The 19879-nt window shown below is 32.6% G+C and overlaps 1 protein-coding gene across 4 annotated transcripts in view; it reads right to left on the reverse strand.

Annotated features, from left to right (window-relative positions):
* ATRNL1 (attractin like 1) overlaps positions 1–19879 on the reverse strand; it is an 838515-nt gene that overhangs the window by 493235 nt on the left and 325401 nt on the right. For all 4 annotated transcript variants that reach the window (XM_032176925.2, XM_032176917.2, XM_032176911.2 and 1 more), the window contains one exon: positions 16670–16722. In XM_032176925.2, coding sequence (XP_032032816.1) covers positions 16670–16722 — 53 coding nt within the window. The remainder of the gene's footprint in view (positions 1–16669; positions 16723–19879) is intronic.

A 19879-nucleotide genomic window follows, 5' to 3' on the forward strand; every position in this document is an offset into this window, starting at 1 on the left:
ATCTGGTCCACAGCCTGTTTTTGTAGACAGTTTATGATAACACAGCCACAGCCAATCATTTACATATTGTCTATGGTTGTTTGTCTCCTACAGTGGCAGAGTTTGGTAGGAACAACAGAGACCATCTGGCCTGCCATGCCTAAAATATCTATTGTTTGGCCCTTTACAGCAAAAGCTTACCAATCCCTATTATAGGTCCAGAGAAGGTTGCTTTACAAAAGGCACACAAAAGGAAATAACAACTGAAATGATAAATTAAAAATGAGAAGCAAGTCATGTAAACAATCAGTGAAAAAGTTCCTGATTGTTTACAGTGAAAAAGTTCCTGAGTGTTTACACACACACACATACAGAGAGAGAGAGAGAGAGAGAGAAAGAGAGCAAGTGAGAACGCAAAGACAAATGAAAATGAGGTTGTGCTGTTTGAGGAAAAAAAAATAATTCCGCTGTGCTTAGAATGACTTTTGGAGGGTTGTAAGAGATAAATTCAGAAAGCAGGTAAGGGCCACATCATGGAAAACCATGAGAAGACCTCAAGCTGGGTAGTGAGATGGTCTGGTTTTTATTTTTTAAATGTCACCCTGGTGGCCGATTGGAGAATGTCTGAAGAAAATTCAAACTGAAAATGGGAAAACTACACAAGGAGGCTTCTAAAAAGGACCAGAGTCAACATGACAGTGCCTTGGACAGAGTGGGAGAAGTAGAACAGAGAAAGATATATATCTTTGGGATATATTGTATAAGGAAATCCAACTGAAGTACTAAACACCCTCACAAAGTAAGCATTGAGAAAGGAAAGGTATCAGAGAGGGAGGCTCAAAGAAGTCTTTGGAATCAGGAATCAAAGAAGGCTTTCAGATATTTGACAAAAGCAAGTATATAGGCATTATGTACATTTACTGAAATGAGGAAGTCTGAGTAAAAAATGAAGTTTTAGAAAATGAGGAAAAACCAAGAGTTCTGTTTTGAAAATACTGAATATGACTTTCTAATAAAATATCTAAACGATGATATCAAACAGAAAGTCAGAGAAATCAGTTTGCAGCTCAGAAAAGTGATCAAAACTACAAGTTTTGGAACTTCAAAATTTAGATGCTTCTTAAAACTATGGGAACTGATAAGGTCAAGTGGAAAAAAAAGTAAAAAAGACTAAAAAGGTGCAGTCAGTGACAGAGTAGGAAAACTTGGAAAGTATGATAGGAAAGTTAAGAAATAGACTGTTTCAACTGTTCCACTCTGTGGTATGCTTCCTTAGGAAAGCAATGTCTATGGAGTTGTGGGGATTGAAGAGGAAATGGGTGGTAAGGATTTGGTGACAAGTTTAGGCAACTATTTTGGGAAGAGTTGATCTGAAAGAAAAAACAGAAATGGTGCAATAGTTGGAGAAGTACAAGGGGAGTAGAAAAATTTTATTTTTAACATAAGATATATTAAAACATGTATATGTGTGCTAAGGAAATTGGTCCAGTAGAGTCTAAGCAACTGTTGATAAGGGAGAAATGGAAGAGCAAAGGCCCTTATAGAGTTAAAGGTATAAAATTTAGAGCAAAACAAATTGAAAAAGAGGCTTTTGTTAGGAACAGAGGCATTCTTTCCTTGATAATAAACTAAAGGCAGAGAAAATAAGTATAGGTGCAAAAAAGTTTGTTGATTGCGGTGGTAAAAAAAAAATGGGGATATTCCCATCTATTTGCTTATATTTTCTCAATGAAGTAGGAGGTAAAATTATTAGCTGGCGCGGATAAAGGTTTGGGAATAGAGATGAAGTTTTAAAACACTTATTTGGAGAGTATTAAAAAGGAAATGAAGGAAAACTACCAGGTAGTTTTGCATTTTCCTTTGATAAAGCTCAAGACCAACCAGTCAACACAGCTATATGATTTTTTCCCCCCAGCAATGTGAGGGTGAAGAAAGTTCAGACACAGAGTAGTGAAGAGTTGGGTTAACTAGAGTTTGGATTTTGCTACACAAATAGACAGAAGAAACAGGAGTGGGAAGAAAATATGCAGTTTTAGCTAAGGACTGATAACTATAATGGACCATAAAACCTCACATGGTTAAGGGTATAAAAGAAGACAGCAGGGCACTAGGAAAGAGTGAAAATGAGAAAACAAGTAGGGTTAATGAATTACAAATTTCAATGAGTTTGAATAATTATGGCATTGGTACTTAGTGAGCAAGAAGGACTAAAGGTGGTAAGATGTTTGAATTTGATATTTCATAAGTAATGCTATTAATGACAAGGTATTGGGTAATACCATTGTTATACCCTGGTGCATGAGTCAGGAAACCCATAAAATTTTTAAAGGAAAGAAAGAATAAAACCCCAGAACCAATGAGCATATATAATCCTCAATTTTGGTTTCTAAATATTATTCTCCACTATAAGAAACCATGGCATCTTGGGGAAATGGGAACTAGTTGATTCCAGGGATGGAAGAGGGCAAGTACAAGGTAAGCCTGAAATATCTTGTAGTGCTAGAAAATAAGGATGCACTCAACAAATGATGGAGTCATGTTAAAAAACACAGAAGCCAAATTGAGGGGGATCTTAATGACCAGATCTGGAACAATTTCAGCTACAAAATAAATAATGACAGTAATTTCTTATAAATCATAAAATTAAATAGATATCCATGAGTTCATACTGATATAAATAAATAATTAAACAAATTAATGAGGAGGGAGAAGGAACAGCTCTCCCTTACAGTTAATAAATGTAAAAGAAATGATGAAATAGAAAATCATCATTTGGTAAACACATTAAAAATAATTCTTTCATATAAGAATAATCAATGTATGGTAAAAGTTGCCTTTTCCAGCTTCCAAAGCCTGTCCTCATTTGTTGGCTCATGGTCCCTTCCCTCACATCTCTCCACTTGCTTCCATCATCACATCTCCTACTACTGTAGTCAAATTTCCTCTGCTTCCCTTTCATAAGAATACTTGTATTACACTGAGCACACCAGGATAGTCCAGAATAGTCTCTCTCAAAATCCTTAGTTTAAGCATATATAACTCCCTCTTATCATTTAAGGTAAGTATGTATCACAGGTTCTGGAGAGGATGTAGACATCTTTGGGGGTGCATTACTCACCCTAACACAGAGTATCAATACATAAATAAATGACTGGAAAACTAGTACAATTTAGCAACAATTTCTCTAGGTAGAAAAATTGGTAATTTTTATTTTTATTTATCTCTTTTCTAGAATGAACATGCAGTATTTCCACTATTGGGCCAAAAAAAAATGTAAACCAGTGTTCAGAGAGTTTCTTTGTTTTAATCCTTGATCTTCAACATGTTTTTCACATGATGTATACTTACATATTAAATAATTAGATTGAGATACAGACGACCCTATACAACACAGGTTTGAACTATGCAAGTCCACTCATATGTGAATTTTTTTCTACCTGTGCCACCTCTGAGACAGGAAGACCAACCCCTCCTCTTCCTCATCCTCAGTCTACTCAACATGATGACGTTGAGAATGAACACCTTTATGACGATCCATTTCCACTTCTACTTAATGAATACTAAATATATTTTCTCTTCCTTATGATTTTCTTAATACATTTTCTTTTCTCTAGCTTACTTTACTGTAAGAATACAGTATATAATGCATATAACATACAAAATATATGTGAATCAACTGTTTATGTTATTGGTAAGGTTTCTGGCCAACAGTATCCTATTAGTAGCTAAGTTCAGGGAGAGTAAAAAGATATATGCAGATTTTCGACTACATGCAGGGTTGGCGCCTCCATACCCCAGGGGGTTCAAGGGTCAACTGTAGTTATGTTTCTCTCCAAAAATGGCATATTTCATTCCTAATACACAAACTTCTTAGGTACAGGCTAACAAAAACATACAAGATAATCGGTCTCTCATCCTAGTCTTATATAACCAGAATATGCCCAGGATTAAGTTTCAACGTGCAGCAGTTGATTTTTTTTAAGGTTGTTTAGTCAATACTGGTCTAGCAGCCATAGTGCAAAAAAGTGTCTGCTATTTACTACAAGAACAAATTATATACTAAATTAAGCTGATGAGTAAAACACATTGCATGAAAAAGAAGTTTAAGCAAAAATATATATATATATATAAAGAGAAAAGCCTTTTAACCTATACAAGATGTTTAAAGAAGTCATATATTAAAAACTAATGATTAGGTCAAAAGTGATGACTAAAAATGTATATGCATAAAAAGACATTTTGAAAGAGAACTTAGACTAAGAAGAAAGTTTCTGAGTACCTTATATGCTTGGGATGATGAACAGCAGGTAGTGAATATTTAAGATTTGCTTTACTCTTGCAACAAAATCTGCAGGAAATAATGTATTTTTTAAGAAGATAGTAACCAGTGATTAAAAAAAAACATAAAGGTGTATATTGGAAATATCTTTATATCTGAGATGCAAGATGGCAGGCATGTTAGGATAACAAATAAAAATAAGCCTGATTTGCATATGCTGTATCAATGGCACTGCTCATGTAAATTTTGACTTATTTGGGAACAAGAATTCTTAGATATAAATTTTGAATTGTTTCTAAAATTTTATATTTGAATTTTTTGAGAAACAAACTGCAGCTTAATAATTTGCTTTTTCACTGAGTTAATGATTCAGTTAATATTGTGTTTCAGTTTTAATTTAGCATCATCTATACCATTTAAGGAGATCTTGGTTGTAATCTCCCATATAACAACTAGGTTATTTTATACAAGTTAATTAAGCTCAATGAGACCCAATGGTACAACAGGGATAAAACCGCCTATGTCATAGGACTGCTCTGTGAATTAAACATAATTGTGTGGGTATGTATTTGCCTTAGAGAAGACTGTCTGATAAAATAAAGGCATTCGATAAAGTTATTTCACTGCCTTATTCATTGTAGTTATTTCTGAATGAATTCTGAAGGAATTCAAAAGTTAGATTCCCATATGTATGTTTATTTATATTCATATGTTTGTTAATAAACATATGTTTATGATCTTATAGTCAGCTATCCTGAGGAGTCTAAAAAGGATACATACAGACTTTGAGAACAATATCAAGAGTCCAAAAACGTTTAACAATGGTACGATTATAAATACAACTATTTGCAAACTTAGACAATTGTTTAGTAAATGATAAAAACCTATGTGAATAAAAGTACAAGTATTTTAATAGTCTCAATGTACTGTAATGATATTTTACAGATAGCTCCAGGAAGATGCCTCAAAAAATAAACCAAAAATGGTCTCTTTCATGCTCTATTGCCCCCACCAAGCTGTTTTACATACTGAAAGCAGACTGATTATTTTAAAAGCAAAATGTAACATTTTTCTCTCCTCTAAATACCCTTCAATGGCGTCCTATCTTTCTTATGATAAAGACCATATCTTACATGTTCTATAAAGCACAGCATTGTTTGGATCTTGCAGATCTCATAAGCTTCCTATTTTTGCTTTGTATATTCTATGTGTTTCAGTATTGGTTTTCTTTTAGTAACTCAAACATTGCATGTTCTTTCTAGTCACGAACCTTTGTACATGCTGTCCTTTTTGGTTCCACTTCTTCCTATCTACCCTCACACTACCACATATTATCAAGTCATTTCTTCAAATCAAAGCTCAATCATTCCGTTACCTCACCTACTCCCTATCCCACAAATTAGGTCAGGCCCTCTTGTAATGTATTCCCAAAGCTCAATAAAGTTTGGAAATACATTCCCAAAACTCTGTAATTCTCATTCAGAGTTCTTATGAAAATCACACCTATGAAAATCATATAACTGGTTTAATATCTATTTTCTCTAGTAGTGTATAAGCTTCAATAGAGGAAAAACCATTTTGTTCACTTTGTTATCCACAGAGTCTAACAAAGTAGCTAGTCAATAAATAAATGTAGGATGAATAAACACGTCAGTAAATGCAAGTAAATGACAGTCTCACCAAGCTCTAACAGTCGAATCCTACAGAAAGTAATTTAATGAGAAAAAATATGTCACCCTTGGGAATACTGAAATTATTAACATAAAATTGTTTTGTACATAAATATTTAATAAATACTAGTTTTTTCCTTCTTTGCTCAACTGTACTACCCATGCTTGAAATTATTAAGAATTTCTATTGAACCTGGAACATTTAGAACAATTTCAAAAGTAAAATCTGTTGCACAAGTTTTGTAGGTTCAACATTTGCTAGATATCATATCATAGAAAAAACACAGTTGTAATCCAAACTCTGAAAACTACTAATTGTATGACCTAAGATATACATTTAAATTCATTCAGTCTTACAAATAAATTTTTTAAATAAATAAATAAGAATGGATGATTATCACCAATGCCATATATTAATTCTTCCAATTTATGGGATTTTTAATAATATGCCATGACGTATTCAGAAGCCACCTTTTTTTACTTCATAATAGCTCAAAATCACTAAACTTTCAATTATCCTGCAATGATGAATGGTCATCTATTTGGTTTCATTTGAAAGAAATGTTCAAAGAAGAAAACAAACCTTGAAATTCATTTTTTCTCTAAATAAAAGACTGATGCTTAAAGTTTTTCAATGATATAATAGTATTACCCTATATCCGTAATAAACTTAAAGCAACTTTTACTTGATAATCTACAATATGATTTCTGGACATTTTTGCTCAAGTACCCCAACAATAAAAATGCTTGCACATACAGCTAAAATAAATGTATATTCACTTATGTATTAATAACTTATATCAGTCTACTACCATTAAACATAACTGAAGGTCTGTTATGTTTCATACAGATTTCTAAGTACAGAGATCCAATAAAACAAGGTACTGTGCTCACAGAATTTCATTCTAGTAAAATTTCATTTTACTTAAAAACCTAAATTCAAGTTAAAAACAGAAAGCAACTGAAATAATTTTATACTATGTAAGTGTTAGGATGGAAACAAAAGGTTTGTGATATCTGGAAGAGTCATTTTTGTTAGGATTGGAATATTAGCTGGGGATAGAGTACTTGAGAGAGAAAAGTAGTAAATGCAAAAGCCATAATCTATCATAAAGTTTGAGATATCTAACAACAAGCAAATTAAGTCATTAAAGACATACAAATAAAATGACTTGCCATATGTCTTAGTCTGTTTTGGGCTGCTATAACAGAATACCACAAAATACCACACACTGGGTAATTTATAATAAATAGAAATTTATGGGCTCACAGTTCTGAAGTCTGGAAAGTAGAAGCCCAAACAACTGGCATCTGGTGAGGGCCTTCTTGCTGTGTCATCCCACGGCAGAAGGCCAAAGGGCAAGAGAGAACGAGAGGGGACTGAAGTTGCCTTTCAATAACAGGACAAATTCCACCTATGAAGGTGGAGTTTTCATGGCCTAGTCACCTCTTAAAGTCCTAATCCCAGCATGTTGGGAGGCCGAGAAGGGCGGATCACAAGGTCAGGAGACCAAGACCATCCTGGCTAACATGGTGAAACCCCGTCTCTACTAAAAATACAAAAACAAAATTAGCCAGGCGTGGTGGTGGGCGCCTGTGGTCCCAACTACTCAGGAGGCAGGAGAATGGCATGAACCCAGGAGGCGGAGGTTGCAGATCGGGCCACTGCACTCCAGCCTGGGCGACAGAGCAACACTCCGTCTCAAAAAAAAAAAAAGAAGTCCCAGGTTTTAATACTGTTAAAATGTCAATTAAATTTCAGCATGAATTTTAGAGGCAACAAACATTCAAACCATAGTACCATATAAATTCCCAAATTATCAGGAACTTAATCTTATACTCCATCTTGTTCACTGATTTAGTGGCATATTCTAATACAAGTTTGGGAGCCAGTGGATGCAGTTAGAGTTAGTTTGTTTGGATATCTATTAAAGTAGGAATTTCTTACTATTCTTCCTGTTTGTAATCTAACTAGATATTCTAAAAGGGTATTATTTAACTTGAACCTTAAGGTAATTTATTGGAATGCATGCCTTTCAGAAAAAATTGAATGAAATTCTATAATGGAATTACATAAAATTTTTATATCAATTTTGGGAAGTTATGATATCTTTGGATGAATATTTCTTATTTGAAAAAATGGTATATGATTTTTTAATTGTTTAGATCCTCTTATTTCCCTCAGCATAATGGTTTTGTTTCATTCTTATAAAAACTTTTTGCTTACATATACCACTAATTTCCACTTCTTTAATGGTTAAGAGGGTTGAAACCTGCCTTTGCTATTTCCTGTGTGATCTTATACAAATTACATCAGCTTTCTTTATCTGTTTTCTTAGCTATAAAATGGGAATAATAAGCATACCCTTCCCATCTGAGTATTACATAAGCTAATACATATAAAAAGCTGAGAACAGTCTAGTATACTAACTTCTCACTAAATGTTAACTAGTATGATCATTATTTTAAAGTCCAGTGGTTGTTCTTTTCCAGTTTGGGAAAAACTATGTTTTATTTACTAAATGCTAATAATGAGCTATATATCTATAAGAAAAAACATTCACAATAATAATATTATGCATGTTATGACCTCTATGATGTAAAATCATTCTCAGGACATGATGCAGAGATTTATTTAGAAGGCACGCAGTCCCTTCAGTAGACCATTCAACATTTTATACACAAATAAAGAACTATTTACCTCTGTCTCAAGGCAGACACAGCCCCACACTAGGGTACGTGGCTTAGTGAGAAAGGTAAGTACAGTATATCAGCTCTCAATCTTCCTCTCAGCTGAGTACCCTTACAAAGTATACACACTACACAACTCAACTTGGGGGACCTGGTGGGAGGTTTATGGACATTTTTATTTCCTTCCTTAAACTTTTTTATTTTATTATTTTTACAGTGAGTCTATGATTTTACATGAAAATAATAATGTAACACTTTTATTGTAAAACATATGTCAAATAAATTTTCATCCTTCTACATTAACTTAATAGCAATTTTTTTTCCTTTTAGCTATTTTAAATTTTCTTATAATCATGTTTATTATCCTTCATTTTGGACTATGCTAAAGGAGTAAATAGTTCTGAAATAAAAATCTAAAAGTATGGGGATATAGGCTTCAGAAAATTTAATAAAAATACTGATGAATCAAAGAACAAGGTTAAAATGCCAAAAATGTGACTAATTTATGTCTTGTAAGATACCGTTCAACCCATCACGTCTGCAATCTGTTAAACAGAAGAATTTAGATTCTTGGTGTTTATTAAGGTCACTCTGCCCCATGTGCAAATGAAACAGCCAGATTCTACTTAAATAGCAATTTATATCCAATGGCTAAAAAGTCTTATAAAACATTCGCTAACAAAATGTTCAGTTTACAACAGGAAAATTATTTTATTCAGTTTTAGAAGAAAAAACAGGATAATTCCATTAAATATAAGGGGCAATTCAAGTTTTAATTGGTTTCATTGTTTTCTGTGACATACTATTTTAAGTAATTAAACTGACATACTATTTTAAGTCATCTTTTTCAACTTAAATTTCCTACTTTCAAAATCGGTAGTTTATTATTACTACAAAATTCCACCATGAACTCTAAATAAAAGAAACTCTAATAAAAGAAATTCAATATAAAACAGTAATTTTTTAAAGAGTAAAAGATGAAATAAAATGTGTTCGATTACTTGGAAATATATTAAAACAATCATTAGGGGTGTGAGCATTGCAAATTACATGTATTTAAAGAATTAGCACAACAGTGAAATAAAGTAAATGACTGCAGAAAATGACTTTATGTACTCTCATTCTACTTTTTGAAATATATCATCTATATAGCATCTCTACAGCCTAGTCTTTCATTTTAAGGTTTTCTTTGTGAAAATTGTTATTATAATCAAAAGAAACCATTTAAGAAAAAAACTATACTACTTTGTGATACTTTGTGACTACTACTTTTTGTATTTACTAAGAATATATTGAGTAATTCAATGTTTACAAGGGCCAATAAAATTAGTTAACACTGTTTGAATGTTTTCCTTCCTTTGTGAGGCATGCTTTGTAATGTATTTGGTTTTTGGTTTTAAAATGAACTTTGAAAAACTACTAAGTAAATAGATTACAACTGCTGACATATTAATTTCAATTAAGTTAATACCACATTGCACTCAATTGCTTTAAGTTACAGTGTGGACTTGCATCTTAAATTTTGATCTAATCTTGAAAATTAGAATAGTTTCTATTAACATTATTACAAGAGTTATTGTCCTTTTCTTTTTTAAGCATCACTTCCTTTCAAATATTAAGCTTTAAACGTCTCACAGCAATACCAAGAGTGCCACCTAGTGCTTTATGATTATGCTTTTGATATTTCTAAAAGAACGCGGGGGTCCTATGTAATCTAGAGAAGAGTTGTCCAATAAGGTCACCACTAGCTGTATGTGGCTATTGACTAGTTGAAAAGTAACTGATTTGAATTAAAATGTGATATAAGTATGGAATGTAAACTTTGTTTCAAAGACTAGTACAAAAAAAGTAAAATATCTCATTAATGACTTAATGACTTTTAAAACTGATTACACTTTTAAAATGAAAAAAATTTTAGATGTGTTAAGCTAAAAAAAGTTTTATTAACATTAATTTTACTCATTTCTTTTACTTTTTAAAGTAAGCTACTTGAAAATTTTAAATTACATATGTGGCTCACATCATATTTGTATTGGACAACATTGATATAGAAGAAAAATTATGTTAGTTTTTATAAAAGGGTTAAACATTAGTATATTTGTAATAAACAGAGATTACATAATGTGTTCATAATGGTAACTAGTTACTCCTTTGGCAGACAAAAGAAACTAAAGGCTCAAAAAGATAGAAGAGGAATTTCTAATTTTAAAAAATCAAAGAAAAAAATCCCTATAAAATAAATCCAGGATATTTGAAATAAGAAAAACAAAAATGATGTGGAAAAGCTAGAGAATAAAGATAATTTAAATGACACAGTAACTGGACAGTCTGAGCACCAGTAGGAATAATAATTGCACATGGATTAAAACATGTATGGATCTATAAGTTCATTAGTGACAAAAACTGTCATTTTTGAAAGACACTGAGCGAACTTTTTATTTTAAATAAATAAATACATACATAAAAGTAGTAAAGGGAATAAATAAAAAATACAGGGAAAAACTGTAACATTTATCATGCCTGTCCTATGCGAACTGTAGCAATAAGTAACCAAAGAGCTGATGAGCGAAAATTTGTTTTTACCAAAGTATTCAAACCAAAACATGAAGAAGAAATTAGAATATTATATCTTTTCTTTTCTTTTTTTTTTTTTTTTTCGAGGCAGAGTTTCACTCTTGTTGCCCAGGCTGGAGTGCAATGGCGCAATCTTGGTTCTCCGCAACCTCCACCTCCCAGGTTCAAGCAATTCTCCTGCCTCAGCCTCCCATGTATCTGGGATTATAGGCGCACACCACCACGCCCAGCTAATTTTGTATTTTTAGTAGAGATGGGTTTCTCCATGTTGGTCAGGCTGGTCTTGAACTCCCTACCTCAGGTGATTCACCTGCCTCGGCCTCCCAAAGTGTTGGGATTACAAGCGTGAGCCACTGTGCCTGGCAGAATATGATATCTTTTCAATCTTGATCAATTAAAATCTAAACATTGAGCATCAGTGTGTGCCAAGAACATAAGAGACACTAACAGACATGATATGACTCTTCTAGACAAAGAAAACCAAACCATCTACAATTATTATTTTCTCCAAAATCAGATATAAATTTGATTAAGCCTCTAAATCAGGATTTCGCAACCTCAATACTATTGGCATTTTTGGCCACATAATTCTTTGTTCTGGGGAGGTTGTCCTTTTCATTGCAGGATGTTTACCAGCATCCTTAGCCTCTACCCATGAGATGCCCATGGCACCCAGGTCCCACTCCCCAGTTGTGACAAACAAAAATGCCTCCAAACCCTGTCAAATGTGTCATAAAGGGCAAAAATACCTTAACAAAATTTGGGATTTTATATGCCACATTCTCCATAACATTTTTAAAAAATTAAAAATAGCTAAAAAATGTTTGTGGATTGGAGGAGGGTGAGGATCTAAAAACTACCTATCATGTACTACACTTATTACCTGGGAGATGAAATAATCTGTACACCAAACCCCCACAACATGCAATTTACTTATACAACAGGCTGCACATGCAGCCCTGAACCTAAAATAAAAGTTAAAAAATAAAAATCACTTAAAAAAGGAACTAAGAAAATAATTAACGTTTTTAAAGATAAAAATGGAATTCATAAATTCTGTAAAAAAGATAATTTTAAAATATTATTGCAAATATAGGCAAAACAACAAACAGTATATAAGAGAAGGAAATTATTAAAGACAAAATCTGAAACTGATGAACTAAAAAACAAGATCCACAGAAAAGATAAACAAAACCAAAAGCTAATGCTATGAAATAGCAAAACATAAATAAAATACCAATTAAAAAGCACTAGACCCAAAAATTTTTGTTGAAATATCTAATTTTTATTTAAAGTTTTAACTATTCCTGTTTTAAAATAAGATAGCAATTGTTCCAAATTCATTTTTAAAAGCTATTACCACAATTGCAGATAGAAAGAATGGAAAACTTTTTTGTTGTTTTTTTTTTTTTGAGATGGAGTCTCGCTCTGTTGCCCAGGCTGGAGCGCAGTGGCATGATTTCGGCTCACTGCAAGCTCCGCCTGCCGGGTTCATGACATTCTCCCATCTCAGCCTCCCAAGTAGCTGGGACTACAGGCGCCCGCCACCACACCCAGCTAATTTTGTTTTTGTATTTTCAGTAGAGACAGGGTTTCAACGCATTAGCCAGATGGTCTCGATCTCCTGACCTCATGATTCACCCTTCTCGGCCTCCCAAAGTGCTGGGATTACAGGTGTGAGCCACCACACCTGGCCGGAAAATAATTTTAAAAAACTGCAGTCATAGGTCATTTAGTGAGGAAAAAATAACATACAAAAAAGACAGATCATCGTCATTAATACTAAAAATATTCTAAATTAAAATATAAACAACTAATATTTAGCAGTATCCAAATACTAATATGCCATGACTAAGTTTGGTTTAGCCCAGAATGAAAAGATGTTTAACATGAGAAAATCTATTAATGTAACTTAGTATTTAATAAGGTAAAAGAAAGTTATTCATAATATAACCTTGTCACAAAATAAGATAGGAATTTGCTTAATGTGATACAAGGAATTTCCATAAATTATAATAAATATCCTACCTGATAAGGATATCTATTATAATCACTGTGATTAAGCCCAGAAATAGAGGTCTCAACATCCCAATAAGGGGGAAAAAATATTGAAAAAGGAAGAAAACTGTGCTTATTTGCGTGTAATATAATTAACCGCATTTAAAAATCCAAGCAAATCTACAAACACAATTTAGTAAGTGTTCACCAAAGTTAATAAATATAAGATCAATATACTAAAACAAATTTTGTGTTTATATATCAAACGAGTAGAAAACAAAATTTTGAAAAATACAATTTAAAACAGCAACAAAAACTGAAAAAAGGATAAATTTTACACACCTAGCAAATCATTTTCAAGGCATCAACACATAAAATCAAGTTCAACATTATTAGTCATTAAAGAAATACAAAACGAAACCACAAAATGCCACTACACACACTCTAGAATGTCTACGATCAAAGAGACTAACAATGTTGTACTGATGAGGACGTCAAGGAATGAAATTTCCAGTATCAAAATTTTCTAGTATAAATTAAAAAATGTTACGAACATTCTGGAAAATCATTTGGCAGTTTCTAAAATAGTTAAGCAAAAGCTTATCATACAACCAAACTATACATTGCTAGGAATCTACCCAAGGAAAATAAAAATGTATGTTCACATAAAGACCATATGAATGTTCATTCACTGCAGCATTTTTCTTAATAGACAAAACCTAGAAAAAAATCTTAATGTCCATGAACTTACGAATGGACAAAAATGGTAGTATATTCTTATAATGTATACCGTTCATTAAATTAAAAATGCTAAAATCACTATATTAACAAAGTAAAATAGAAATTTCTGATAATCATATAAATTAATGCAGGAAATGCATTGGACATAAACACGCATTTCTGATAAAAAATGTACAGCAAAGTAGGAATAGAAGGCAATTTCCTTAATCTGATAAAGGCAGTTGGCAAAAACCTACATCATATTTAACGATAAAAGACTGAATGCTTTCCCTCTTAGATCAGAAACAAGACAATAATACTTTCATGTTCACATCTTTTCAACACATTATTAAAGGTGCTAGCTATAGCAATATGGCAGAAAAGAGAAATAAAACCATCAAGAGAGGAAAAGAAATCCAACTGCCATTATTTGCAGAAAACATTGTATGTGTAGGAATTCTGAGAGAATCGCCAGGCGTGGTGGCTCACACCTGTGATCCCAGCACTTTGGGAGGCCGAGGCGGGTGGATCACGAGGTCAGGAGATCAAAACCACGGTGAAAGCCTGTCTCTACTAAAAATACAAAAAATTAGTCGGGCATGGTGGCAGGCGCCTGTAGTCCCAGCTACTCTGGAGGCTGAGGCAGGAGAATGGTGTGAACCTGGGAGGCAGAGCTTACAGTGAGCCCAGATGGCACCACTGCACTCCAGCCTGGGCGACAGAGCGAGACTCTGTCTCAAAAAAAAAAAAAAAAAAAAAGAAATTCTAAGAGAATCAACAAAAAATGGTACTAGAAGTAAAACGTGACTTTTGCAAAGCTACAGGATGTAAAACAATATAAAATCAAATATAAATGCCAGAAACAATCAGGAATGAAATATGTTAAGCTATCATTATCAATAGCATCACAAATTTAAAATATACAGGGATAAATCTGACAAAAATGTGAAATATGTGTACAGTTATAACTACAAAATATTAATAATAAAAAGAATTGAGAAAAAATAAAAAATACAATAATTCCAAAGACTCACTATAGTTAACATGCCAATTCTCCCCAAATTCATCTATAAGTTAAACAAAACAAATTATAGCATTTTTTTTGAAAATTGAAAGGCAGATTCTAAAATTCACTTGCAAATGCAAAAAAAAAAAAGAGTAGTCAAAACAAGTTTGAAAAGGAAGAACAAAGTTGGAGAATAAATACTAACCAACTTCAGGACTTATAAAATCACATTAATTATAATGTGCTACATTAGCATAAAAATAAGCAAATAGATTAATGAGACAGAAAAGAGTCCAGAAATAGATTCACATATTTATAGACAAGTGTTTTTCAGCAAAGGTAAGGTGCACAGGAATTCATTGATTAAAGTATAGTCTTTATATAAAATGTGCTTGAACATTTAAATATTTACATGGAGAAAAAAGAACTTCAATCCATCACCTACTATATATACAAATATTAATTCAAAATGGACCATATACTTAAATAAAAAACTTAAAAATATAATATTTCTACCAAAACCTGGGGAAAATCATAGTGACCTGTTACACTGATTTCACAAAAGAACAAACTTGACAGTAAGTCAAGCTTCATCTAAATTAAAATCTGTTCTTCAAGAAAATAGTGTTGATAAGATAAAAAGACAAGTTACCACTAGTAAAAAATATTTGCAAGTCATATATCTGATAAAGGACTTGTATCTAGAACGAAGTATGTGGAAAATTCGTTAATATAAAAACAATCTAAAAAGTGGGCAATGGATTTCAACAGACTCTTCATTGAATAAAATATACAGATGGCAAACAATCCTATGAAAAGATGCTGAACATCATTAGTAATTAGGAAAGTGCAAATTAAAATGAGTTAGATACCATTACACACCTATTAGAATGACTAAAACTTGGACTAACTCTAAAAAAGGTTCTGAAATGTGGAAGAACTGAAACTCTCATACACTGCTGGTGGGAATGTAAAATGGTACAACCATTTGGGGAAACAGCATTTGGCTGTTTCTTTAAAAGTTAAAGATAGGCTGAGTGCGGTGGCTCACGCCTGTAATCACAGCACTTTGGGAGGCCAAGGTGGGTGGATCATGAGGTCAGGAGTTCAAGACCAGCCTGACCAACATGGCAAAACCCCATCTCTACAAAAAATACAAAAATTAGCTGGGCGTTGTGGCAGGCACATGTAATCCCAGCTACTTGGGAGGCTGAGGCAGGAGCATTCACTTGAACCTGGGAGGCAGAGGTTGCAGTGAGCTGAGATTGTGCCATTGCACTCCAGCCTGGGCAACAAGAGCAAGACTCCACCTCAGAAAACAAAACAAAAGTTAAATATATACCTACCATATAATCGGTACCCAATGAAAGCATCTGTTGTTATATAATCAGTGCAGCCTTTTAGTAATGCCCAAAATTCTGCAAAATATCTATTATAAAATTCAAGTTTTTCAAAAATCCATCATAATGAAAAAGATTACATTAAAATCACATGAGTTTACTCAAGTTCTATACTTTGTTCTATGTTCAGAATAAAATTTATTGGTATTTTACTGTTCAGAGTAGAAAAAAGGTACCAAATATAATTAAGATAATATATTTCTTAGCAATATACATAAAGTTGTATTATAAAATTTAAGAAATAGAAATTGCAAGATATTAATGACAATTTTAGTTATTCAAGATGACCTTTATTATTTGAAACTAATAGTATGCACCAGTTATTTAAAATGAAGAATATACAAATACTTACAATAACATGTTCCTCTAAGTGGATTACCAACATAGCGATTTTCAGAATCACATCTGCAGAAACATAAAAACTCATTTACTATTAAACAATGCAATTCAAAAGCCTCACGTTTTTCTTCAAGCAAAAAAGTACTTATATTCTACATCAAAACATATTTAAAACTATACCATTATTTGAAATTTCAAAAACACGTCTTTGAAAGATGTGTTTGAAATCTGAATTAATTGTAGAAAGCTTTATATATGAGAAAAAGTGAGAGATGAAATAGTGAAGAAAAAGAAAATAAACATACATGATAGGCATATAAGGAATGTTAAAAGGCAGATGAAATATAATTATGAGCTTTGGGATATGTATCCTGCCTTAATAAAGGGAAGAAGTGAAAGTCTGAAATAAGATACAGAGATATTTTTAGGTAGAAGAAAATTCAGGGAATTCATAAATCCACATTATTTTCACACTTGTGGTATTCTTTGAAATTAACATATTTTCTCCAGTTTCTACACCAATTAATCTGTATTTTTAAAAACAGATCTCCTCCGGTAAATAATTGGAAAAAAAGGTTTCTCTAACCCAAACAAAATTGACTAATATAGATTAAATTCAGGAGCTCAAACTTTGAATTCACATAAACAGATTTTTAAAAAGTGAAAGAACATATGAGCATCCCTACTCATGTACTCTTATGTTTAACACATAAAAATATAGTTAACTACAGCAGTGGGAGAAAATCATAAGTATTTTCAAAATTTTTCAAGTTCACAAAACCTTGTTTGCCAAATAAATTGACAATGTCTAATACAGATATAGCATGATTTTGCATAATATTTCCTGGAACGTCTTCCAAAATAAATTATTATAAACTTTATGCACCAGGGTAACTTAATAAAGTGACTTAATATTTAAATAATAAAAAATTATATTTGTATATAGTTTAAATAATTACACATACATATTTTATATAAATATATTACATACATTTCAACTCTAGTTAAAAGTTTAAAGAGGTAAAAGAGTCTAAAATATCTTCAGTTTTTCAGAAGAGTTCATAAGAACAGAGGAATAGTAGAATACATATATATAATGAAGAGTCATATAGCGAAAACTTAGAGGCTAAATAATCAGATTACATTTCCAATGCATTTTTCAGCCATGTGCTAGCTAGTTTTTATATTCATAGAAAAAAATGAGTTGAAGAGTAAATTTTACTGTATATTAGTTATAAAATTAAAGTCAAAATATGATAATCCTTTAAAACACTAACTTGGAAGAAAAGGACTCTATGAAACAGAGGCACTTTGGGTGTTAGGTTTTCTGTGACATTTCCAAACACCACTTTGAAGATTTTGTCATTGATGGTAGTTTAATAGTTTTAGAAATATGCAATAGAGCACCAGAAAGTGTGATTCCTATCTAACTGTAACTTTGCATAAATTGACCAATGTCTCCCCATTCCACCCTCCCCATACCCTCCCCCAAGCCTTTCAAAATCCTCCACAGCCTCTCATAACCACAATTCTCATAACCACAATTCTACATTCAACTTCTTTATTTTATTTTATTATTATTATTATACTTTAAGTTTTAGGGTACATGTGCACAATGTGCAGGTTTGTTACATATGTATACATGTGCCTGGAAACCATTATTCTCAGCAAACTATAGCAAGGACAAAAAAACCAAACACCGTATGTTCTCACTCATAGGTGGTAATTGAACAATGAGAACACATGGACACAGGAAGGGGAACATCACACACCCGGGACTGTATGGGGTGGGGGTAGGGGGGAGGGATAGCATTAGGAGATATACCTAATGCTAAATGATGAGTTAATGGGTGCAGCACACCAACATGGCACATGTATACATTCAACTTCTATGAGATCTCATAACCACAATTCTACTTTCAACTTCTGAGATCAGTCTTTTTAGATTCTACATATAAGTGAGATCATGCAGTATTTTTCTTCTGTGCCTGACTTATTTCACATAATATAATGTCCTCTGGGTTCATCCATGTTGTGTCCCAGATGACAGGATTTCATTATTTTTTATGGATAAAACACATTCCAAAAATATATCACATATTTTTATCCATTCATCTCTTGATAGAGACTTAGATTGATTCCGTATCTTGGCTACTGTACATAGTGCTGCAATAAAAGTAAGAGTACAGATAGATCTTCAAAATACAAATTTCAATTCCTTCGGATAAATATCCAGTAGTGAGATTATTGAATCATATTTTCATTCTATTTTTATTTTGAGAAACTTCCATACTGTTGTCCACAAACAGCTGTATTAATGTGCATTTCCACCAACGGTGCATAGAAAATCCTCTTTCTCCACAACCTCGCCAGTATTTGTTATTTTTTGTCTTTTTCATAATAGCCGTTCTAACTAGTGTGAGGTGATACCTCAACATGATTTTGATTTGCATTTTCCTAATGATTAGTGACGTTTTTTCTTCTTATATCAGTGGGCCATTGGTATGTCTTCTTTTGAGAAATGTCTATTCAGATCTTTAGTCCACTCTTTACTACTTGTGGGGCTGTTTGCTATTGAGTTCTTTGGGTTCCTAACATATCTGGATATTAATCCCTTGTCAGATGCATAGTTTGCAAATATTTTCTCCCATTCTATAGGTTGTCTCTTTGCTCTGCTGATTATTTCCTTTGCTGCACAGAAGCTTTTGTTTTGATGTAATCCCATTTCTCTATTTTTGCTTTTGTTTCCTGTGCTTTTGAGGTCTTTTCCAAAACAAAAACCTTTCCCAGAGAAATGCAATAAAGTGTTATCTCCGTGTTCTCTTCTAGTAGTCTCACAGTTTGAGGACTTACATTTAAATCTTTAATCCATTTTGATTTGATTTTTTTACGTGGTGACAGATGGGGTCTAGTTGCATTCTTCTTAATGAAACTTTTTCTCAGCATCATTTATTAAAGAAATTATTATCTCCCTAATGTGTATTTTTGGCACTTTTGCCAAAAATCAGATGGCTATACATGCGTGTATTTATTTCTGGGTTCTTTATTCTGTTTCATTATTTGGTGTGTCTTTTTAAATTTTTAACTTTTTTGTTTGTTTGTTCGTTTGCTTGTTTGTTTTTAAGACAGAGTCTCGCTCTGTTGCCCAGGCTGGAATACAGTGGTACAATCTCAGCTCACTGCAGCCTTCACCTCCTGTGCTCAGGTGATTCTCCCACCTCAG

Source organism: Hylobates moloch, unplaced genomic scaffold (genome assembly GCF_009828535.3).
Source record: "Hylobates moloch isolate HMO894 unplaced genomic scaffold, HMol_V3 SCAFFOLD_3, whole genome shotgun sequence".
NCBI lineage: Eukaryota > Metazoa > Chordata > Mammalia > Primates > Hylobatidae > Hylobates > Hylobates moloch.